At 45.3% G+C, this 26,770-nt stretch overlaps 1 protein-coding gene across 1 annotated transcript in view; it reads left to right on the forward strand.

Annotated features, from left to right (window-relative positions):
* Positions 1 to 277: 277 nt before the first annotated feature.
* Positions 278 to 26,770, forward strand: part of PRKX (protein kinase cAMP-dependent X-linked catalytic subunit) — a 111,484-nt gene continuing 84,991 nt past the window's right edge. Inside the window, exon 1 of the mRNA XM_063450164.1 lies at positions 278 to 720. Coding sequence (XP_063306234.1) covers positions 525 to 720 — 196 coding nt within the window. The 5' untranslated portion in view covers positions 278 to 524. The remainder of the gene's footprint in view (positions 721 to 26,770) is intronic.

Below are 26,770 nucleotides of genomic sequence, written 5' to 3' on the forward strand. Positions count from 1 at the left end.
GACTTTAAATGTAAAACTCCCTGCTATGTGCCTGTAACCTGTATCCCCTGGCCCCCGAATAACGTGGAGAGGCCGTAACACTCTTTTCTTTTTTGAATCTCGCGCAATTTAAAAGCCGGATCGCGCTGGGTGATGACGTCGGAGAGCGCGTGCTCTTCGTCACCCGCGGCTCGGGGATAGAAAGAAAGGAAGAAAGAGAATCAGAACGCGCTCACGGATTGAGCCCAGCGAACACCCGTCACCGGCCCCTTAGGCGTGCCAAGCCCTGGGAGGAAAGGCAAGGGCCGTGACGTCGACGAGTGGGCGGGGACTAGCAGTTCCATAGCGTTTCTGTATGGAAGCGCTATGGGGAGCATGAGAGGGAGCGGGCAGCGGCGAGGAAAGTTTCACCGGGACTAAATGCATGTTCTTCAGCCAGCTCCCCCTCACACGGCGCAGAGTTCCCGCAGTCCCCGTCCTATGTGTAACAGGCACTCCCACAGCAGCTCGATTCACTCCTTGCCCTGATCGCAAGTTGGTCCCCCATGGAGGCGTCCGCAGCCGGCTCGGGCAAAGCCACCTCTGGCTCCAGGAGTGCTGGCAAAGGGAGCTGCGATGGAGGAGTCGCCAGCCCCAGCTCGGGTTGCCTTGGGCTACCAGTATGTGGCCACAACTCGCCCACCTGCCTGGAACCGCAGTCTGAGTACAAGTTGGAGGACTTTGATACTGTAGCTACTGTGGGTGAGTCCTGATCTGGCTTCCCAATCATACTACACACTGTCACTTATTATTAAAAAAAACAAACAAAAAAAGTTTGGGCAAATCCAAGTGGATGAGCATGATGGTCATTGCATTCCATATTCTGGTTTATTAATTATTTTCTTAGAATTCTGGATAGGCTTGGCTGTCCAGCTTGCTGAGCATCCTGTGACATGTAGTCTTTAACATCTGTAACATCAAGAGAACCTTAGTCAGATACAGCTGTATTGTACAAAGGTTTGTGAACTACAAGCATCAAATAAGGATATGATCCACAACCTGAGCATGGTTAGACATGTAGCCGACAATGACTTAAGTTCCAGCTCCTTGTAAATCTACCAGTGTGGTCAGTGACATATGATGTAGCATGCTCTACTCTCCAAGGCTTATATGAGCATAGCTGTACCAATTTATTAATTTGAGCTCGGGCATTTCAGGGTTAATAGGGATCTCAGAATAATCAAAATTAATATTGCCACCTCATGTGTCCATAAACTAAACAGAAGGCTGGCTGAGCATAGTTAGACATGCAGTTCATAAAGATTCGAGTTGCCAGGGCGAGCCATCACTAATGCATTAGAGGTTTCTTTTGTGTGATGGACGGCTTTCTCATGGTAAAGATCTAGATGGTAAGACAAAGCACGTTCACCCGTTCCTTCAATTATACACCAATGCTATTCATTATAGCTCCAGAACTAAAATGCTTTCTGAGAGGTTTGTTCACATGGAAGTGATGGCTCTTTGGTTGGCTGAGCATTGTGGGAAATTAAGTCCACAGCAGTTGAGGTGCCAAAGGTTAGGCATCTCTGGTGACAGCTGCTTTATCCAACACAAAGACATTCCCTTAAACCTTTGTCTCAGCAGTGTACTTCATTTCAGTGCTCGCCTCTGTCCTGTCTGTGTAGGGTTGTATGGGTTTTGTGGCTGTTTAAGAGAGTCATTTTCCACTAGTGTGATATTTTCTTTTTTTTTTGCCTTTTGGCTCTATATTCCTGCATTTTATATAGAGTAGTTTATTTTTACTCCATGAATTGCCCAGTTAATGTTCAGCTTTACAATGGCATAAGGGGCAGTGGATGAGTGCTTCTGCTAACATGACCCAATTGTTTTGTTTTGTTTGAATAGCACTTGAGGACAAACACAAATATTGTCATATCCAATTGAATCATGCGTGAACACGCCTTTAGCATGCATCTTGCTCTAAAATTATATTTATGGAGCATGACTGTATGGTGATTTTTAGTTGTGTATAAAAACATTTTGGGTAGTGAAGTAATCCATTCAGGTCTAATTATTTTAATCATTTACGAAGGGAAAAAAAAACTATTAGCTCAAACTGGAAGTGCAAACATGATATGTTTTGTATAGGTCTTAAATATTAACATCTCTATAATATGATGGCACACTTTTAACTACTTTAGTATGTTTCTCCCTTGGCACTGGTGGAAAGTGTGGTTTTATTGGTACTTTATGGTTTTACAAAGCTGCCTTGTAGCTGTGCAGTTTGTCTGGTGTCTGTTCTATACTTTTGCATAAGACCTTTTAAAATATACAAAGTTATAAAGTGAGGAAGACTAGCATCCAAAATGAAGTATAATACAGTAGCAACAACAAAAAAGTAGCCAGTTCAACAGTTTGGAGTTTTAAGCATCTACATATTATGTAGATGCTGTTCTTGGGGGAATATTCTAACCATGTCTGACACACATGCATTTAAACTTTTCCCCAATATGATAATGTGGGACCCAAAACCTCTGCATAAACTGCTTGAGTAGTTGTTTGTAGAGATCCCCTGTCCTCTCTGGGCTGCACTAATAAAGTTTCATATTGAGTGGAGTGGACATTTTTTATTCCACAAGTATAAGAATGATATTATTGGGGCATCTGAACATTATATTTTTTTCTCTCTTAGTTAATTCACTGTATTTTATATATTTTCTAAGTTCCAGGATTTTAATACATTTGTGGCTGATATCTGGATAGACCATATTGATTTATTTTATTGTACAACTCTCCAACCCCCATTCAACTATGAACTCAAATTCTGACAGTTGAATTGGCTTTTCAGCTGAATTTTGCGGAAACTTGCTACTAACTCAGAAGCAAGTTCAGCAGCTTTTCCTTGACTTAAGGAAATTGTCAGTTTCTGTGACAAAGTTCAAAGCACAAAGACAGACTTCTTCAGCCAGGCGATCTCCCCACCACTGAATTTCTCAAATGAGACGTCCAATCAAATGCGTTTTTTTTTTTTTAATTAATTTTTTTTTTTTTTTAATCGTCAACATATGCATTGTAGGCATGTGGTGTATTCATGGCTACCACCACAATCTGCTAATCAAGTGCTTCAGTATAAGAAGTATTGTATTGAATCAAATACATTTGTGAGAATCATTAAATACACTAACATTGTCAGCATACATTGCATGCTTACTCTGGATATCAAATAGATTCAGTTATCCCGTAACCACCATCTGAATGGCAGTCAAAAGAGATGGAGATATTGCAAAATTTAATCTGTGCCGTTTCTCAAATTGCACTATTTATGTTTATAAAGCTGCCAAAAATCACTTAATTAAAGGCGATTTTGGTGCTTACATTGTCCCATTAAATATTGTTCTTGTCACAAGTAATACTCATTTCTATTGAACAATATTTAAAGGGACACTATAGTCACCAGAACAACTACAGCTTATTGCATTTGTTCTGGTGAGTAGAATTATTACCTTCAGGCTTTTTGCTGTAAACACTGTCTTTTCAGAGAAAATGCAGTGTTTACATTACAGCCTAGTGATAAGTTCACTGGCCACTCCTTAGTGGCTGTTAGAGATCCTTCCTGGGCCATGGCTGCCTAAAATGCATCCAAACATTCAGTATCTCCTCCCTCTGCATGCAGACACTGAACTTTCCTCACATGTTTGTGTTCCTGGCCCTATAGTGCTCCTTTTAATAGGACAGTCTAAGCACCAAAATCGCCTTTACTTAATGAAGTGATTTTTGGCAGCCTTGCAAACATAACTAGTGCAGTTTTTGACAATCGTGGTTATTCTGCTAGTAACTGTTTTGATATTTAAAGGATCACTATAGGGTCAGGAACACAAACATGTATTCCTGACCCTATAGTGTTAAAACCACTATCTAGCCCCCCTGGACCTCTCATGCCTCCATAAATATAGTAAAAATCTTACTGTATTCAAGCCTGAAGCTGTAAATCTGCATGCTGTTAGACTCAGAAAAACAAGCAGTCTGCTGACATGTGGTAGCCTGATCCAATCACAGTGATTCCCCATAGGATTGGCGGAGATTGACAAAGAGGCAGATCAGGGGCAGAGCCAGCACAATTCAAACACCGCCCTGGCCATTGAGCATCTCATCATAGAGATGAATTGAATCAATGAATCTCTATGAGGAAAGTTCAGTGTCTGCATGCAGAGGGAGGAGATACTGAATCACAGGATGCTGTGCACAGTGCTGCCCTGTGCTCTGCTGACAGCAGATCTGAGTGGATGGAGGCATATGCCTCCATCAACTTTGAAGTCCCTCTGGTACACTCTAAGTGACTGCAACTGGAGGTGTTCCTAGCTTTCAATGTAAACACTGTATTTTCTCACCTGAACAACCTCAATAAGCTAAAGTTGTTCAGGTGACTATACTGTCCCTTTTAAGATGTCTCCGCGGGTGGTAATCACGATAAGACCTGTTTTGGTCTCCGACTCTTCTTCATTGCCATAGTAATGCACTATTATCTATATATTTTAAATGTGCACATTGTTCCAAATGTAGCTTTTGTAGTAATTTGCATTTGATTAAATTCAGGGCAATTTAGGATTAGAACTCATGAGGAAGTTGTAAGGATGAGGAAGTTGTAAATGTTCTGTAGAAAATGCCTAAGCAAAGTTCCTCATTTAGTAATTAAGAGCAGCACCTACGGCTACAGGAGTTACTAAATGCCATACATAAAATCTAGAATGTTTTGTTTACTGTCAGCAAAAGTTTAAGATACTATAACAACAACAACTTCCGTGTTTCCTAATTTAGCACACTGTAATTAGGCTGTCATATTTGATTCCTCTTCAATTATATGGAAATGGACCAAATTCATTAGCATATGCTTCATATAGTTAATCGTATGTCTTTTTTTTTATGTTTCAGTATTGGTGAGCTATATCCATGTACTTGCCACATAGTGTAGGTAATGATGTCCCTTATTTAAGATTTTTTTTTCTTTTTTTTTTTTCAATCAAAAGTTTACTGCAGTAGAATACTGTTTTATCTCCTGACAAATTACTGTCAAATAATCTGTTTTCTATGGATTGCAAAGTTTATACCTTAATAGTTGAATTTGAAACATCATCCAACTCAACATTTATTTAAATTTTGACTATTGTGGTCTAAAATATTTTAATCCCTTAAAGGAACACTGGGAATACAAAGCTGTATTCTGAACACTCTAGCGTCCCTGTCTCTTGTTAGAAATTTAGAACTTTCTTAAGCGCTTTTTTTAATATACCCCAATAATGCATTACATGTATTCACTGGGGACTGTGACTTATACTTTTTTTTTTTTTTTTCCTCTCATTTGGGCAGTGGAGTTTGCTTTAATACATGACAGGATCCTTCAGCCATGTACATGCAGTGTTTGAAAACCAATGGTTTGTTTCTATATTCTTACCTGCTTCTGTTCATGGAGTGAAGCAGGGGGAGATCATAGAGACTAACTAGGTTCAAGGTGTATGTATATGGCTGATGGTCCTGACATCAAATAGTTTTGAGGTGATAGTTTTTGTTAACTTGACCTGCTTTCCCTTATGAATTGTATGAAAACTTGAGCACATCGTCACACCTCAAACACAGATATCTAGAAGCAAATTAGTTAAATGTTTTTTTTTTTTGGTAACTAAACACTGCTTTAATCAAACAGTTGTAACTTTATTAAATGGGCAGTCTGTGGTCTTCAAAACTTTCAAAATGTTGACTTTTAGTTTAAGTGGCTGAATGAAATGGCCATTGTAGTATTTATTTTAAGTATCTTAAAACCATTTGCTGCTTTTTGCCTTGCCTTGATAAAAATATCCAGCTTGTCAAAATATCCTAACTAAAGATTCCCACCCCCCCTAAAATGTTACATTTTGCTTCAGTTAATAGATCACTGCTTTGTAAATAAACCTCATAGCAATTATGCAATCTTAGCTCCTCCCATTACTAGTCATAAAAATCCAAGCTTGTTTTATAGTAGATGTATGAAATCACTGCCTGCTTAGGTTTACAAATTGAACATTGAATTCATGACTATGGGATTATGCTTTTTTTTTTTTAAATTTAGTAATACAGTTAATAAGTAATTAATTCAAGTTTTTTATATATTAAATATGTGAGGCCTAGTCATTTTTGTTTGTTGTGTGTGCATGTTGAGAGGTAAAATGTCTATTCACCTAGTTTGGAACTTGTACATGTTGAGTTGTGAGGAATGAACAGGTCATTGGGATCAGTTTATTTCCTTTTGGTGGCAAATTTGCGCGTCTTTTTTTTTTTTTTGCCTTTAAAGGGACACTATAGTCACCTGAACAACTTTAGCTTAATGAAGCAGTTTTGGTGTATAGAACATGCCCTTGCAGCCTCACTGCTCAATCCTCTGCCATTTAGGAGTTAAATCCCTTTGTTTATGAACCCTAGTCACACCTCCCTGCATGTGACTTGCGCACAGCCTTCCATAAACACTTCCTTTCTTTATTGCAAGTTCTGTTTAATTAAGATTATCTTATCCCCTGCTATGTTAATAGCTTGCTAGACCCTGCAAGAGCCTCCTGTATGTGATTTAAAGTTCAATTTAGAGATTGAGATACAATTATTTAAGGTAAATTATATCTGTTTGAAAGTGAAACCAGTTTTTTTTTTTCATGCAGGCTCTGTCAATCATAGCAAGGGGAGGTGTGGCTAGGGCTGCATAAACAGAAACAAAGTGATTTAACTCCTAAATGACAGTGAATTGAGCAGTGAAATTGCAGGGGAATGATCTATACACTAAAACTGCTTTATTTAGCTAAAGTAATTTAGGTGACTATAGTGTTCCTTTAATGGAATATTGATATTACTAATGTGCATACATGAATTTTAATTCATGTAGTCCAAATTTGCATTTATTTCCTAGTATGGAAAAATTCCTTGTGAGCCAAGTGAAATGGAATAGTTTGAGGGCTTCTGATTACCTTGTTATCATCCAGAGTTCTTTGTGGCCATATCACTACAGACATTTGTAAAATACTTCCTTATTGGTTTACATTGTGGTTTAAAAAAAAAAAGTTTAATTGAAATCTTATTCTGCTGACAAATTGTGCAGATCTGTTTACAATTTTGACAATATATTTTATTTAATCAGATATGGTACCTTAAAGATTACCTATTTAGAAGTGACAAGTTCTACATTGCAAGAAAAGTTTTGTTCTCTATTTTAAGCCAAAAAAGAGAGCAAAAGATTAACCAAAATTAAATCTGATCCAGTGATTGTATTTTTTTTGTTTTAATTGTTAATCTGGATGCACCCTATCTAAACTGTATACAGACTTTATATTATTTGGCTGTTACAATGTATAAAAAAAACCTCCATTCTAAAGACATCTCATGTTCTGAATTCGTTTGTAAGTACATCGAGACAATCATGTAATAAAGTTTTATTGCATACTAGTACATATGTAAAAGTAGTGATTTTTTTTCCTTACCTATATTTCTTTATCTCTGACACAGAATTTTTTTTCAGATAGGCTACTGTGATCATAAAGATGAATGCTTCTTACAGTACATATGTATCATTTGCCTTTTGAAATGAAAGGCGACTTCTTATTTGCCTACAATACAGCCGGAAAGGCTTCCAGTAAATAAAGGTTTTGGCTGTTGGTCTCATAATACTTATTTCTCATATTTACGTGGGCAGGGGTCAAGTCCTGGGTAAAAAAAAGTGTGGGAACTCACCCAAGATCCACTCCACCCCCCCCCCCCCCAAAAAAAAATAATCATACGCTCGGATGCAGGGGCTGATTGAGGGGGGCTGAGGAAGGGGGGACAGGGGCTGAAGAAGAGGGTGTCGAGACTCCATGGAAGCCATAGCTCTGTGCATTCTCTGTAAATGCTGTGTAAGTTTCTCCATGTGGGTCTCTGTGGCTTGTATTCTGTCGTCCCTTGCTCGCTCGCGCTCTCTCTCTCCTCCACCCCTTTAAAACCTTCTGGGTCACAATGCCCAGTTATCTTTGGCTCTCATGGAGATCCACCTTCCATAATTTGCGGAGATCCAGGAGCTGCCTATTGATATCCCCCTTCGTTGAGGGTGTTGCGTCATCCGATTCTGATTACTGATCAGCTTCACTGTGGTCGTGAATAGCTGGAGATTCCACCTCCTCTTGTGACTCCTCAGAGTCCTCCTGTTTGCGCTGCAGGCGCCATCTTGGAATTTTCTCTCGTAGCAGGCCTCCTGAAGGAGAGTCTAATATCGGGGAGGCCCATATTGTCATCTGATGGGGCTGTAAAGTAGGTGTTCTCCTGTGGGGTATTGCCTGGGTGAAACCTTTGTTTTCTCGTTTCTAGTGCGGAGCTCCTCAGGAACGCGTCCGTTCAGTCTGGTCAGTCACGTCCCCTCGCTGTTGGGTGTTTAATAGAATATTTTACATTACATTTAAAAGGGTAGGCACCTCCACATTAGTTTCTATGTGTAGGTTACGTAGAACTTATACACCTGTTTTATTTATTTATTTTTAAACCAGTTCTTCATTTTGTTTCATAAGACAACCATTTCTATCCCAGTGTTTTAAAGAATCACTATAGTGTCAGGAAAAGCATCCTTAGGACCCGCCCACCGTCAGGGTCCCCCTCCCTTGGTGCTAAAGGGGTTAAAACACCTACAACTACTTACCTTTATCCAGCGCCGGGCTCCCTCAGTGCTGGTGACCTCTCCTCCCCCGCCGTCAGCCCCCGAGTGGAGCGGAATGCGCATGGGCGGCAAGAGCCGCGCGCGCATTCAAACGGTCCATAGGAAAGCATTTCTCAATGCTTTCCTATGGACATTCTGTCAAGAAGACATCCACTAGAGCAGTGATGGCGAACCTATGGCACGCATGCCACAGGTGGCACGCCGAGCCCTCTCTGTGGGCACGCGGCCACAGGTCCGCCATCACTGCAGAATAGGCGCCTGCCTGCCCGAAATGGCAGGCGCCTATTCTGCTTCCGGGTCGGGAGGCAGGGGGAGGGATCTGTGTAGCAGCTCCCCCTGTCCTCCCGCGCGATGCTGTGTGGAGCGTTACCATGGCAACGCTCCACACAGCATCGCGCTGGAGGACAGGGGGAGCTGCTACACAGATCCCTCCCCCTGCAGTACTTACCACCACCGGACCACCAGGGATGGCTGTGTCCCCCCCCCCCCCCCCACACACTTCATTGAAGGTAAGAAGGAGGGGGGTGGGATACTAACACACCACCCCTGCCCCCCCCAGCAGCACCCCACCCCCCAGCACCACCCTTACCCCCCCAGCACCACCCCAACCCACCCCAACCCACCACAGCACCACCCCAACCCACCACAGCACCACCCCAACCCACCACAGCACCACCCCAACCCCCCACAGCACCACCCCAACCCCCCACAGCACCACCCCAACCCCCCACAGCACCACCCCTACCCCCCACAGCACCACCCCTACCCCCCACAGCACCACCCCTACCCCCCACAGCACCACCCCTACCCCCCACAGCACCACCCCTACCCCCCACAGCACCACCCCTGCCCCCCACAGCACCACCCCTGCCCCCCACAGCACCACCCCTGCCCCCCACAGCACCACCCCTGCCCCCCACAGCACCACCCCTACCCCCCACAGCACCACCCCTACCCCCCACAGCACCACCCCTACCCCCCACAGCACCACCCCTGCCCCCCACAGCACCACCCCTGCCCCCCACAGCACCACCCCTGCCCCCCACAGCACCACCCCTGCCCCCCACAGCACCACCCCTGCCCCCCACAGCACCACCCCTGCCCCCCACAGCACCACCCCTGCCCCCCACAGCACCACCCCTGCCCCCCACAGCACCACCCCTGCCCCCCACAGCACCACCCCTGCCCCCCACAGCACCACCCCTGCCCCCCACAGCACCACCCCTGCCCCCCACAGCACCACCCCTGCCCCCCACAGCACCACCCCTGCCCCCCACAGCACCACCCCTGCCCCCCACAGCACCACCCCTGCCCCCCACAGCACCACCCCTGCCCCCCACAGCACCACCCCTGCCCCCCACAGCACCACCCCTGCCCCCCACAGCACCACCCCTGCCCCCCACAGCACCACCCCTGCCCCCCACAGCACCACCCCTGCCCCCCACAGCACCACCCCTGCCCCCCACAGCACCACCCCTGCCCCCCACAGCACCACCCCTGCCCCCCACAGCACCACCCCTGCCCCCCACAGCACCACCCCTGCCCCCCACAGCACCACCCCTGCCCCCCACAGCACCACCCCTGCCCCCCACAGCACCACCCCTGCCCCCCACAGCACCACCCCTGCCCCCCACAGCACCACCCCTGCCCCCCACAGCACCACCCCTGCCCCCCACAGCACCACCCCTGCCCCCCACAGCACCACCCCTGCCCCCCACAGCACCACCCCTGCCCCCCACAGCACCACCCCTGCCCCCCACAGCACCACCCCTGCCCCCCACAGCACCACCCCTGCCCCCCACAGCACCACCCCTGCCCCCCACAGCACCACCCCTGCCCCCCACAGCACCACCCCTGCCCCCCACAGCACCACCCCTGCCCCCCACAGCACCACCCCTGCCCCCCACAGCACCACCCCTGCCCCCCACAGCACCACCCCTGCCCCCCACAGCACCACCCCTGCCCCCCACAGCACCACCCCTGCCCCCCACAGCACCACCCCTGCCCCCCACAGCACCACCCCTGCCCCCCACAGCACCACCCCTGCCCCCCACAGCACCACCCCTGCCCCCCACAGCACCACCCCTGCCCCCCACAGCACCACCCCTGCCCCCCACAGCACCACCCCTGCCCCCCACAGCACCACCCCTGCCCCCCACAGCACCACCCCTGCCCCCCACAGCACCACCCCTGCCCCCCACAGCACCACCCCTGCCCCCCACAGCACCACCCCTGCCCCCCACAGCACCACCCCTGCCCCCCACAGCACCACCCCTGCCCCCCACAGCACCACCCCTGCCCCCCACAGCACCACCCCTGCCCCCCACAGCACCACCCCTGCCCCCCACAGCACCACCCCTGCCCCCCACAGCACCACCCCTGCCCCCCACAGCACCACCCCTGCCCCCCACAGCACCACCCCTGCCCCCCACAGCACCACCCCTGCCCCCCACAGCACCACCCCTGCCCCCCACAGCACCACCCCTGCCCCCCACAGCACCACCCCTGCCCCCCACAGCACCACCCCTGCCCCCCACAGCACCACCCCTGCCCCCCACAGCACCACCCCTGCCCCCCACAGCACCACCCCTGCCCCCCACAGCACCACCCCTGCCCCCCACAGCACCACCCCTGCCCCCCACAGCACCACCCCTGCCCCCCACAGCACCACCCCTGCCCCCCACAGCACCACCCCTGCCCCCCACAGCACCACCCCTGCCCCCCACAGCACCACCCCTGCCCCCCACAGCACCACCCCTGCCCCCCACAGCACCACCCCTGCCCCCCACAGCACCACCCCTGCCCCCCACAGCACCACCCCTGCCCCCCACAGCACCACCCCTGCCCCCCACAGCACCACCCCTGCCCCCCACAGCACCACCCCTGCCCCCCACAGCACCACCCCTGCCCCCCACAGCACCACCCCTGCCCCCCACAGCACCACCCCTGCCCCCCACAGCACCACCCCTGCCCCCCACAGCACCACCCCTGCCCCCCACAGCACCACCCCTGCCCCCCACAGCACCACCCCTGCCCCCCACAGCACCACCCCTGCCCCCCACAGCACCACCCCTGCCCCCCACAGCACCACCCCTGCCCCCCACAGCACCACCCCTGCCCCCCACAGCACCACCCCTGCCCCCCACAGCACCACCCCTGCCCCCCACAGCACCACCCCTGCCCCCCACAGCACCACCCCTGCCCCCCACAGCACCACCCCTGCCCCCCACAGCACCACCCCTGCCCCCCACAGCACCACCCCTGCCCCCCACAGCACCACCCCTGCCCCCCACAGCACCACCCCTGCCCCCCACAGCACCACCCCTGCCCCCCACAGCACCACCCCTGCCCCCCACAGCACCACCCCTGCCCCCCACAGCACCACCCCTGCCCCCCACAGCACCACCCCTGCCCCCCACAGCACCACCCCTGCCCCCCACAGCACCACCCCTGCCCCCCACAGCACCACCCCTGCCCCCCACAGCACCACCCCTGCCCCCCACAGCACCACCCCTGCCCCCCACAGCACCACCCCTGCCCCCCACAGCACCACCCCTGCCCCCCACAGCACCACCCCTGCCCCCCACAGCACCACCCCTGCCCCCCACAGCACCACCCCTGCCCCCCACAGCACCACCCCTGCCCCCCACAGCACCACCCCTGCCCCCCACAGCACCACCCCTGCCCCCCACAGCACCACCCCTGCCCCCCACAGCACCACCCCTGCCCCCCACAGCACCACCCCTGCCCCCCACAGCACCACCCCTGCCCCCCACAGCACCACCCCTGCCCCCCACAGCACCACCCCTGCCCCCCACAGCACCACCCCTGCCCCCCACAGCACCACCCCTGCCCCCCACAGCACCACCCCTGCCCCCCACAGCACCACCCCTGCCCCCCACAGCACCACCCCTGCCCCCCACAGCACCACCCCTGCCCCCCACAGCACCACCCCTGCCCCCCACAGCACCACCCCTGCCCCCCACAGCACCACCCCTGCCCACCACAGCACCACCCCTGCCCACCACAGCACCACCCCTACCCCCCCAGCAGCACCCCTGCCCACCACAGCACCACCCCTACCCCCCCAGCAGCACCCCTACCCCCCCAGCAGCACCCCTACCCCCCCCAGCACCACCCCTACCCCCCCCAGCACCACCCCTACCCCCCCCAGCACCACCCCTACCCCCCCAGCACCACCCCTACCCCCCCCAGCACCACCCCTACCCCCCCCAGCACCTCCCCTACCCCCCCCAGCACCACCCCTACCCCCCAGAAGCACCCCTACCCCCCCAGAAGTACCCCTACCCCCCCAGAAGTACCCCTACCCCCCCAGAAGTACCCCTACCCCCCAGAAAACCCCCTACCGCCCAGCAGTACCCCTACTCCCCCACACACAGTACCCCTACCCCCCACACACAGTACCCCTACCCACCCACACACAGTACCCCTACCCACCCACACACAGTACCCCTACCCACCCACACACAGTACCCCTACCCCCCCACACACAGTACCCCTACCCCCCCACACACAGTACCCCTACCCCCCCACACACAGTACCCCTACCCCCCCACACACAGTACCCCTACCCCCCCACACACAGTACCCCTACCCCCCCACACACAGTACCCCTACCCCCCCACACACAGTACCCCTACCCCCCCACACAGTATCCCTACCCCCCACACAGTACCCCTTACCCCCACAGCACAGCACCCCTCTCACACACATACAGCACCCCTCTCACACACATACAGCACCCCTCTCACACACATACAGCACCCCTCTCACACACACAGCACCCCTACCCCACACACAGCACAGCACAGCACCCGTCCCACACACACAGAGCACCCCCCCACACACAGAGCACCCCCCCACACACAGTGCACCCCCCCCCACACACAGAGCACCCCCCCACACACAGTGCACCCCCCCCCACACACAGAGCACCCCCCCACACACACAGAGCACCCCCCCCCCACACACAGAGCACCCCCCCCCACACACAGAGCACCCCCCCCACACACAGAGCACCCCCCCACACACAGAGCACCCCCCCACACACAGAGCACCCCCCCCACACACACAGAGCACCCCCCCACACACACAGAGCACCCCCCCCACACACACAGCACCCCCCCCACACACACAGAGCACCCCCCCCACACACACAGAGCACCCCCCCACACACACAGAGCACCCCCCCCACACACACAGAGCACCCCCCCCACACACACAGAGCACCCCCCCCACACACACAGAGCACCCCCCCCACACACAGAGCGCACCCCCCACACAGAGCACCCCCCCCACACACACAGAGCACCCCCCCCACACACACAGAGCACCCCCCCCACACACACAGAGCACCCCCCCCCACACACACAGAGCACCCCCCCACACACACAGAGCACCCCCCCACACACACAGAGCACCCCCCCACACACACAGAGCACCCCCCCCACACACACAGAGCACCCCCCCCACACACACAGAGCACCCCCCCACACACAGAGCGCACCCCCCCACACACAGAGCGCACCCCCCCACACACAGAGCGCACCCCCCCACACACAGAGCGCACCCCCCCACACACAGAGCGCACCCCCCCACACACAGAGCGCACCCCCCACACACAGAGCGCACCCCCCCCACACACAGAGCGCACCCCCCCCACACACAGAGCGCACCCCCCCCACACACAGAGCGCACCCCCCCCACACACAGAGCACCCCCCCCCCACACAGAGCACCCCCCCCCCACACAGAGCACCCCCCCCCCACACACAGAGCACCCCCCCCCACACACAGAGCACCCCCCCCCACACACAGAGCACCCCCCCCACACACACAGAGCACCCCCCCCACACACACAGAGCACCCCCCCACACACACAGAGCACCCCCCCCACACACACAGAGCACCCCCCCACACACACAGAGCACCCCCCCCACACACACAGAGCACCCCCCCACACACACAGAACACGCACCCCCCCACACACGCACCCCCCCCCACCCACACACACGCAATTGCCGTGTTGGCAATTCCTAGAAACCCTGCTGTGATCTTAAGGTACTGATTATGGGAGAAGCTAGACAGTGCTGCATACATATATGTGGTTTGATGAGTGATCATTTTAGTTTGCAGTGTCCCTTTTAAGAGTTTAGAGTGCTAGAGTAAAAATGATGTCCACATACACATATGCGAGAAAATACTACTTTGTAAAATGCAAATAATTTAAAAACAAGAAACCTCCAGCACTATGCAAATGGTATACGGAGGTAGGATCCAGAGAGAGAAGTGAAACTGATAAGAAAAACAAAGCATATCAATGATTTTATATGCCCTATTGCAAAAGTCTTGGCAAATATGCCAGATTTGTCATATAACATACAGTGTTGCATAAAATGGTAGGTGATGGATATTAATTAGATTTTTTTTTTAACTGTATTCCAAATAACTAGTAACGCATTTTAATTCTGAATTGACTGAAACTGATTTTGTACTGTGTTTGGAGCCTCTACATTCCTCTTCAACTACGGTATATGTTGCATATTCATACAGAAAGAAGACTACTACAACAACAAGAGTTACCAGGCTTATACTTGTCTTAACCTTCTGTACAAATGGTTTTAATATAGGTTATATATTAAAGCTGAGCTGGCAGGTAAACATTCAGGTAAACATTTGCCAGATGTAGATCATCCTTAACCTTTGATTTCTTAAAAGATTGTAATACTCGCTTAACCTGGTTTTCTTTGTGCAGAAGTCAAACAAGGACATACATTATCTGGAAGTATTTTATGTACAGATTAGGCCTTTTATGTAATGTTTAGTTTGATGTTTTTGAATAGGTCCCAGGTGAGAACAGATAATGGCCTACCAAATCGGTTTACAGGAGCAAAATATTACAAAGAAAGACTGTTATGTAAAAGCACATATGGCGTTTTAAAGGGACACTAAGCATTAATACCATTATATCTCGCAATGTTTTCAAGTGAGAATTGCTGGGAATATGAAGTTAATAAAATTTAAAGCAAAATAGCAAAGCTTTTTTAAAGCAACTCTGTCTCGCGGGATCCTCCATAGACATTGGTGTTGTACTCTTGCTCATGTGAAAGATGAAGCGCCGGATGCTAAAGAGGATGTATTGGATCAAGATGGCAGAAGACATGAATAACTTCATGTCTTCTGCAGATTCCCCTCCTCCCCCCAGCCCCTCCTCCAAATAAAATCCACATGATACAGCTAGCTACATTCTTGAGCCATCTTATGCCTTGTGCTTAACATTGTTCTCTCCATGTTCCATCTCTTTCAAGTAGTTGCAGTGGTTGAAGTTACCTAGTAGTAGAAATCAAAGTGGAAGAGGAGATGCAGTCCTATTTGCAATAAATCCTATGTCGGAGGATTGTGCTGTATGTATGCACTATATATTGTGCTAGGAACCATTAACCCATGGCAGCAGGAGTTCACTAATAGATCATATGAGAACCTAGTACTTGTGGGTAATGGTGATTTTTTTTAGTTTTAAATTTAGTTGCCTTAAGGGCAAGGGTGACTGATCGGTACAAAATGTTATTTCGATGCCATGAAGGTGACTGGTGTGTCATGGTTGTGATGGATGATGTAGGTGCCATTGGTATGTCAGACGGGTGACTGTTTTTTGTGAACAATGGTGCCCTGAGGTAGGTAATACACTTACTGTAATAGTTATCTCCGGAACAGGATTTGGCTCCTACATCTAGAATATATTTGTTAAAGCCAGCTCTAGTCAAATTAGCTTTGACAATTTATGTTCAAAAGTGTGATTTCATATACGAGTAGGATATGAAAGCATTTAGCACATAAATTAGAACTTTATATCAGTGCTTGACAAATTTGTTTGGAATCTATGAGCCAGCTAAAAAAGTTAGGAAAGTTTCAATTTCAATGAGAAAAATGCAATTCTTAAAGGGTCACTATTGTCATCAGAATCACTACTGCTAAATGTTCTGGTGCATACTTTTTAATGTAAACACTGTCTTTTCAGAGTCAGTGTGTTTACATTGCTGCCTGGTAACATCTCTAGTGACAGTTACTGAGAAGGCCACTAGAGATAATTCCTAGTCTAGTGCTGAACATTGTTTCCACGCTCTGCATGAAGGTGCTGAATGTTCCCCACAGAGATGCATTGATTAAATGCTTATGCGCAATATCCTCTCTGTGCTTTCCTATGGTAAAACAGTAGCTTAGCTGAGATCATAAAGATTGATGTTCTCAGCCATGGAGGCTGGACCAACTACGGCGGAAATGGCACAGTTTGAAGGAGGAGGAGGGCAGGTACCTAAACAGACACTCTCACTGGCAGACTCACACTTACACATGCACTCACGCTGTCTGACAAGCACAGGCGCACATATTCATTCACTCACAAATTGACAATGTAGGTTCACAACCAACTAAGCCACTCATGTTAAAAATTGCTTCCCTAATGTTTAAATGAGGGTGAAGAATGGTACTGACTTTTGCAAGACCACATTATTGTTGGGGGAAGGCAAAAACTATTCATTTGTAATAATTCTAAGAAAAACAAACAAAACCCAAGACAAAGGTAATTTCGTCCAAAAAGTAAGCACATTCTGCTTTATGAAATGATTATGAAGATAAACAGCAATTGTCCTTTAAGCATCTGTGAAAACTCATTTAACCACTTAAGGATTGAGCCAAATGTACACGTTGTGAACAGAACAAAACGTAAACAAAACCGGGCATTTGCGCTATATGTCTGTCCAACCGTAATTCACCTCTTTCATATTAAATGCACCCCCCCTTATTGTATATCATTTTATTCAGGGGAAACAGGGCTTTCATTTAATATCAAATATTTAGCTATGAAACATAATTTAATATGAAAAAAAATGGGAGAAAATAAGATTTATTTTTATTTTTTTAGTTCTACATGACATTTTAACTGTCAATGTCATAATACTGTTTGCTTTTACTGCAATGAAATACACATATTTGTATTAAGCAAAGTCTCACGTGTAAAACAGTGCCCCCTATGTACAGGTTTTATGGAGTTTTGGGAAGTTACAGGGTCAAATATAGCGTGTTACATTTGAAATTGAAATTCGCCAGATTGGTTACGTTGCCTTTGAGACTGTATAGTAGCCCAGGAAATAAATTTACACCCATAATGGCATACCATTTGCAATAGTAGACAACCCAAGGTATTGCAAATGGGGTATGTCCAGTCTTTTTTAGTAGCCATTTGGTCACAAACACTGGCCAAAGTTAGCGTTAGTATTTGTGTGAAAAATGCAAAAAACGCCAATTTTGGCCAGTGTTTGTGACTAAGTGGCTACTAAAAAAGACTGGACATACCCCATTTGCAATACCGTGGGTTGCAAATGGTATTCCATCATAGGGGTAATTTTCATTCTTGGGCTACCATAGGGTCACAAAGGCAACGTAAGCAATCTGGCGAATTTTAATGTGAAGAAAATGAAACACAAGCCTTTGACGCTGTAACTTTTGAAAACACCATAAAACCTGAACATGTACAAGTACTGTTGTACTCGGGAGACTTCGCTGAACACAAATATTTGTGTTTCAAAACAGTAAAAAGTATTGCAGCAATAATATTGTCCGTGTAAGTGCTGTTTATGCGTGAAAAATGCAAAAAAAGTCACTTTTACTGGCGATATCATCATTGTAATACATTTTACTGCTTTGAAACACTAATATTTGTGTTCAGCGACGTCTCCTGAGTAAAACAGTACCCCCCATGTACAGGTTTTATGGTGTCTTGGAAAGTTATAGGGTTAAATATAGTGTTGGCAAATTAAATTCCCTTTACTTTCGTCATGGGTTGTCAGGCAGGTCCCGCTAATTGTAATTAATTAGGATACCTAATTATGTAAAAATATTACATAAATATGTGTAGAATTAATATAAATATATATATATATATATATATATATATATATATATTTGGGTGTATATATGTATATAGTTATATATATTATTTCGTTCTACGTGTATTTTGATATAAGTGTGTGTGTGTGTGTGTGTGTGTATATATATATATATATATATATATATATATGATCTAAGTATATAATTTTTTTAATTAATTTTTTTACACACTTATTTTAATTATTTTTATTTTATTTCCAGCCATCAGGGGGACTACCTGTCATTACAGTTAGTCCCCCTGCTGGCAATGCCTGAGCCAGCTAACCCGGCCATGTGATTGTGAGGTCCTCGCAAGGACCTCACTCTCACATGGCTGGGGGGGCTTCAGGACGTTGGATGTGCCGCGGGGGGCTCCCTGGGAGTCCCCCCAACCGCGATCGCCGGCGACCGGCTAAGTAAGAAAAAAAACGGAGGGCGTACAATTACGCCCGGTGGCGTTTAGAGACGCTCAAAATAGGGCGTAATTGTACGCCCTCCGGTCTTAAGGGGTTAAAAAAACAGACACAAAAATAAAACCTGTAGCGTTGTGTGTAGTATTATTATTATTATTATTATTATTATTATTATTAAAAAATGTTTTTATTATTTCTGTGCCTCGCCAACAGCCCACGCAGTTTGAATTAGGAGTTCACTTTAAAGCTTGGGAGTTACCTTTAGCATTTTGTATGATTGCACATTCCACGGCTATCTATAGTCAAGAGGCAATTTTAAGATTAATTTATGCCATAAAACACAGGTGGTGTCTTAACATGTTTTGCAAAAACACAACATACCAATTATAATTAAATCTGTTGTTTCCCGATTTCATATTGAAAGAGTGAACTTGATAGATCTATTTAAGTAAAGTTCTCTCTTATTAATCTACTAATGTATTTGGTAAGTGTATTAAAATAACCAGAATTCAGCCCAGAAAGTAGTATAGTATAGTAGTATGCCTGTGCTGGCAAAATATAAAAAACGTTTACTCACTAAACAGGCATTGGTATATTAATACGTTTAGGAAATAATGACCTTGGCTGAAAAAAAAACAGTTGGCAAATTTGCAATTCAACCATTTTGGCCTAAAAATGTTAAATACAGTTTAGTGAATAAACCTCTTAAAATGTATTTTTAACCTTCATTATAATGGGTCCGGAAGTGGTAAATCGACTTGAGCTCAAGTTTTTCTTTAATCTGATCTTGTCAGTACAGTTTCTTCACTTCCTTACTGTTGTGGTATGCGTAACAGTTGTGAAACACGTTCTTTGCAACACAGACTATATTTATCAACACACTTTTATGCTTGCTGCAGTAGTATACAATTATGGTTGCATAGTGTTTTATTTTTATTTTAAAGCACTTTCCCAATGTACTTACTTGCTTGTCACTAATGCTTACTGTTTTGTTATCGTGTTACTATGCTGTCTTCGCAAGCCGAGAACACATTAGACATGGTAGTTGCATGAATGGTTAGTTGCCTACCATGGTGTGTGCATTTTGTTCAATCTATTTTTGGTTGAGGTCACAGGAATGCTTCATGACAACCGATCTTATTTAAATATGTTACAGAAAACACTTGTCTTTATACTTCATTTTCCAGGTTATCTCAAGATCTGATTTAGCCACCAGTTCTGCTTTTTTGACCTAAAATCAGCAATCCCCTTGTCAAATTTTCAGAAGTTTCCAGTCTATGTCCCTTTGCACGTATAATGCCATGTGTAGTGATTAAGGTGACCGTATAAGATGGGACACTTAAGTTCCGTTAATGACAGGGTAAGCGTCTACAAAGGAAAAACTCTGTAAAGTCAGTAATTTGCTGTTAAATTAATCCTCCTCACACGGTCATAAACCTATGTAAACAACAATCAAACACAAATACTTGTATGTAAAACGTTGTCTTTTATTATTGATCTAACCTCTTGTTCTAGCTTTATTTCTAAGCAAAGTGTTGTTCTACCTTAGACTGTTATGGTTCATTTGTAACGGAAACTTTTTTCCCTCTTGGTGATTAATATAAATAGAGTATGGGAACTCTGGGGATGAGAATGGGCAAAAGCTTAGAGAAACTCCGTAGCTTGCACTCCAAAAATGTTTATTACAAAGAGAACCTATACCATTTACATATCAGTCTGATCACACTCATAATGGCTGTCCAGAACCAAATGCAATTAAGCTCTCTGCATGAGAGCTAAAGCAAGGACATTGTCAACCTTGAGTAGCTGACCTAGTGAGCACGGGGCCCGGAGTTTTACTAAGCTTTTTCCCTATTCTCAGAGTTCTCATATTATCTGCTTTTGTTGCAATGCATGTGCTTGAGGTTTCCCTAAGCTAAAAGGGTAATCCAGACACAGACCCTGTGCTCACTGTGCCCAGAGTGGTATCAGCTACCCCTCACTGACAAGGCTCAAAGAAGGCCAAAACGATTGTTCAAGCTTGCTGTAACTCTCATGCAGAGATAACTTGCTGGCATCTCTGTTCTAGGTCTGCCCTTATGGATGGGATCAGTCTGATATGCAAATGGGTAGCTGTTTGTAATGGCACAAGTGAGCAAAACATTTTTTGAGACCTGAGCGGGCAACAGAAGGGCTACAGAGTTTCTCTAAGCTTTTGCCCCTTCTCAGATTCTCTATTTTTTTCCTTAACATAAATATCTAGCTGCTATAAGACTGCATTTTATCACTTTCATGACAACCTGATTTAACATTTTGCAGTTCAGGCTGCAGTAATGATTTGTCTTGCTAGAAAGTTACATTGACTGGCTTACTATGTAATTTCTTACATATTCTATTAATACTTTTTACTTTAATTTTTTTTCCATGTATTCAGTCTATACAGATATGTGCCACGTGTATTCTTATACATTTTATGTGTAAGTGTTTTGAATTAATTAATTATTCCTATTATTTTTGTGACACATACTGTGGCAGGAAGGATGTAATCAACTGCTAATCCTCTTATGAGTTTAACTGCTATCCTAAATGAGTCTATGTAAGTCTCATAACTGATGATTTAAAATTCATCTCAAAGTGGCTGTAGTATGATGGTAGATGGTATATCATCCCACCATGTTAAGTTTAGCTACAACTCCTATAACTTTCTGAAACTGTTTCAGTGCCAGATAATCAAACATCTGATTGTAACTATACTTGTTTACTTTTCCTGTAGCCTAATTTGTCATGGCTGCTTGGTTGTTTAAAGGGACACTATAGTCACCAGTGCTACAGCTTAATGTAGTTTAATGTAGGGCAGACTCGCAAAGCACTGGAATAAAGATGTGTTTTACAACTTATTTTATTTATATTGCGCCAGCAAATTTCGTAGCGCTGTATAATGGCAAGGCTAATGGTAGTCCGGCCACCGAAATTGTGTTTTTAAAATTCTAGAGTCCTGATTAGAGTTTGTATTCCTGACCCTGTAGTGTTCCTTTAAGTTGTAATGGGGGCAGGATGGTATTATTTTTATAAATGGGATGAGAACTACTCTCATCAGCAGCAACCCAGCTAAATTTTTCTCATAATGCAGCAGAGAGAGGAAGGAAGCTGTTGACGCAACCTTATTGTTAAACTGTTACCATTGAGGATAAGAGTGCATGCGCAATCCTTCTCTCATAGCTGCCTATATGAGCTTAATGTTACTACAAGCACTTTGGCCACTTCAGTGTTTTGAAGTGATCATGGTGCTTGGAGTCTGCATGTACAGCGTTCTGCTAGGTTACTCCTAGCATCGTTACGTCTACATGTGTCAATAAAATAAATTTTTATTTATGTATTTTTATGTTGGTGATATTACAGGAAATCTGTATATAATAAGTGACGAGTTACAAAGAATAGCAATCAAAGGTCTGCTTTTATTGAGCAAGTGCCTCGACATTGATACATGTTTTATTACTGTGATTGTACAAGATTAATTTCAGGGAATCGGGATACAATGAGGTTTATATAAATGGTGTGATATTATCTGTGGTTTCTTTAGTCTGTTCTGGTCTACCTACTTATAAATCTGTTGATCTCAATTTGAAACCCTGTGATAGAGCTGTCATTTTGTTTAATGACTAATACTTAAAATTATCTGGATTATATTGCTGGGCAGTCATAGACTGTCCACTTGTCTCAGTAAAAAAATAAAAACCCACAAAAAAAACATGCCACTTACTATAAGTAGCAGCAAAGGCATGCAAAGAATGTGTTTTGGTGATTTTCCCATCTTGTTGTTTAATAATGTGACTAGGTCCTTAACAGTCTCTTAAACACTTTGATGTCACCACTATGATCATTTGCATTATTTATAGATGTTTTCTAAAATGTCAACTAGTAGTGTGGTAACCTGCGGTGCTTTGTAAATAAAATTAAAAAACAATTGGTAAGTTGTTCTGAGAAATTCCTATATGACCAGTGGATAAAATTGCTGTGACACCGAAAGGCAATGTATGAAACAAAACATCTGCCCAACTATGTGTTATGTTTGAGTTTACTCACATGGCTGAGGGCTACCTAAGGGCAGGGAGTGAAAATTAATATTGTTGGTGTGTCTTAGGTCTTATTTTTTTTACCCCAGGTTTTCTGGGAGGGGAGATTGAACTCCAGGGTTGGTAGAGATTAACTCATACAATATTTCTATTTCAGTGCAATTGTTTTGTTTGTTTGTTGGTTAAGAAACTGACTGAACTTGCCTCATAATAAGGGTTAATGATCTTTTATTTACATGGGTATGAAGTTGTTATGGTGTCCCAAGGTCCCTGGAGCCAACTTACTTTTAGGTGTTAAACGGTTCATGAACCGTTTAACCCCACAATCCAATATACGACGACAGATTACTCTGCCCCCTATCCTTCCACTGCATTCTTGCAAGAGGAAGCCTTGGACAGGTGTGCCGCTGATTGGCGGAAAGTGTCAGCTTTTAGCCAATCGGTAGCCCAAATTCACAAAATGGCTTGATATAAAGTTTTTTTTTTTGTTTTGTTGTTGTTGTGTTTTTTATTTTTTTATTTTAATTTCTCAAGCCATTTTGTGAATGTCGAGTTACTGATTGGCTTGGAGTGTTGGATACCAGACTTTGTGTACCATAACCACTTCATGGGAATGAAGTTCACAAACTGTTTAACCAAAGTCCCCCCTCTATTTATTTAAGCAGGAATACATTTCTGCTTAAAACACACCTTTTGTGTTTTATTTCTTTCAATGCTATATGGTTTTGAATATGTATTTGATCTCGGAACACAAATTTTTGAACCATAAAATGATATATTATATTTAAAAATATATTATGTATAATGAGGCAAAGATTGTCGTCATCTGGTTGAAAAAAGAGCAAATGTAGTGTCCATGTTAGAGCTTGCAACTCCAAATCCTTAATTTATCGTATCTTTGGCTCCTTTGGGAAAAGTTATATTTCTGAGGTTAGATGACTATTTATTTTAATTTTTTTAATACTATAAAATTATATATCAAGATGATTCAAAGTATATTGCAAAAAATTTAAAGAATTATCTCTATTCTATCAAACGTTATAGCAAAATAACCAGAAAAAGAAAACACAACTACCTTATGTAACATGGAGTAGTGCATAATTAAATTGCAATTACCATGTTACAATTTCCCTTGTATTCCATATATGTATTGTTTTATCATGTTTGGTCTCACCACAATCTTTTTGGTACCTAGCTACCGGTATATGCCTTCATAGAGACTTCAGCTTCCAGACCAGAACCATTGTCATGTTAATGAGACCCACAATCTTTAAACTGTAATCCATGGCTGCTTTCTGGTAGCTGATCCTTTTGGGTCATAGCTTTCTACTGTTGAGGAAACAAACTTTGTTTTAAAAAACCCCGGAGTTTAAAATGTTTTCTATTGCTAATGATACCTGCAGAAATACAGTATAAAGTCCACCAGGATACCGATGCTCCTTGCATTGTCTGCTTTGATTTGTGGGCCAGCCTACTTAATTGGCAGGCAGCCTTGCATGTATTCATGCCAGGCTAATCTGTGAATTCTACGGGCAGACCTTTAACACAAATCATTTCACTGATCCGCTATCTTTTACCCCTCCCACAGATGTTCCACTTCACAGGATGCTGAAGTTGGGAGGTATGTGATAGACTTTGTGGGAAATGCGGGGCATCGTCAAATCCTCAAATTTCCTCTCAATATCTGACTAGAGGTGTATGTTCACCTATGCAAACCTCTCAGTCTGACTATGCGTTTCTGACATGCTCAGTTTTGTCCTAGGGCAGATGTAAAGTGTAGTATTTGTGTATTTTTTTATTTATTTTTTTACATGTCTATAGCAGGTACTACATCCTTTATATGTTAAGCTGAAAAGAGACATGTCTCAAGTTCTAAGACACCATCAAGTTCAGCCTTCCTCACATTTAGTTTTTTTGGGGTTGATCCAAAAGAAGGCAACCTTCCCCCTCCCTCCCTCCCCCCCCATTTTGTAGCACTTCCAATTTTGCAACAAACTAAGAAAAAAAAGAATTCCCTCTTGACCCCAGAATGGCATTGCTTTATCATCCTTGGATCAAGAAGCTTTTACCCTACAGTTGAAAATGTATATAATTGAATATTATGTTTTTTCAAGTATGCATTCAGTTGCTGTTTAAACATCTGTACAGACTCTGATAAAACTACTTCTTCAGGCAGATAATTCCACATCCTTATTGTTCTTATGATTAAAAAAAAAAACTTTTCTTTGCCTTAGACTAAATCTAATTTCTTTCAGTCTAAATGCGTGACCTCGTGTCCTATGTATACTGTTTGTGAATAGATTTTCACACAATGGGTTGTATTAGCCCCGAATATATTTGTATAATGTTATCATATCTCCTCTGAAGCGATTTTTTTTCTAAACTAAAGAGGTTTAAATTTGTTAATCTTTCTTCATAGCTAAAATGTTCCATTCCTTTTATTAATTTTGTAGCCCGCCTCTGCTGCATTAGTTTGGTGCACTACAGAAAAGACTAGGGGAAGGAAGGATATTATGGAACTAGAAAAAGTGCATTCTATCACTTCTTATCTTTATATATTTTTTTTTTCATCTGAATTCATCATTAAATAAATTAGCAAGTCCTATTAGTAGGGGAATTTTTTTTTTATCCATTAAACAACAACAAAAAAAGAAATGGCGAAAGCTGCTTATCTAGCTCAGAAAACATGCAGCTCTAAGAGTTGCAAAAAAAAAAAAAATTGTTAGAAAAGATATGCTCTTGTGCCTCTTGTTTAAAATTTGAATGCAACAAATTTGTGAACCGAAAATAAAATGAAGAAAGAGATTTAGCAAACAATATTTTGGTGCAATTAAAGGGATAAATAAAACCCCAAAACATGTAAAAAGTGAACGCAATGCTTTTTATGTGTAAACCCGATAATGATGTCCTTTCAGTCCTACTGGGACATTTGTAGCTTGAAAATCTCAGAAAGATATATCTGGAGCCTTTCTCCTACAGTCTGGCTGCTTTGTTATGTAGCCTTGTGATAAATGGAAGATATGGGCACTGGGTACTGTGAAAAAGAGAATGCTAGGGAGCATATTGGATCATTTTGCCAGTATATCTGTTTGTGCTTTACATGGAATGGATTATAAAGTCGGATATCAAAATGAAATTGAGTGAAATACTGCAAATAGGGGGATGTTGTTATTAATAAACATAAAGTGTTCTGATTTACGATCTGAGTGATTTGGAAGTTGTTTGGATGGAAAAGACAGGCAATTTCCTCCATGTCTTTTTTGGAAATGGGTCTCTTGGAGGAAAGCCACGTGTGCTTTATGTAGTTTAGCCTCTTTGAGTGCTAGACGTCTTTTAGTGGGGGAGTTGAGGCCTTTGGTGTTTAAAGAAAAAATATTAAGCGTCATAATAGTGATGTATATGAGTGTCTACTGTGACGGCCCGATGTTTAATCCGAGGACTGGCAGTTGTGATATATGTGCTTCGTGTGATAGCATTGAAGAGGGCGTCCTTAGTCTGATCTTTAGAATCTAAGTAGGAGGATAGGATCATGATTTGTTGCATACATGGTGGTACGTCGGGACAACAAACTAGGAAGGAGGGGGAATAGGAAACTGGGGAATAACTATATACAATGGTATAGTCTCCAATTTGAGACTGAGTTGTCATATAGACAAGTGAGCAGTGAAGCTCGTGTGTGGGGGAAGAGTCCTTTGTGGGACCCTCAAG

This window comes from Pelobates fuscus, chromosome 1, assembly GCF_036172605.1.
Source record: "Pelobates fuscus isolate aPelFus1 chromosome 1, aPelFus1.pri, whole genome shotgun sequence".
NCBI classification, from domain to species: domain Eukaryota; kingdom Metazoa; phylum Chordata; class Amphibia; order Anura; family Pelobatidae; genus Pelobates; species Pelobates fuscus.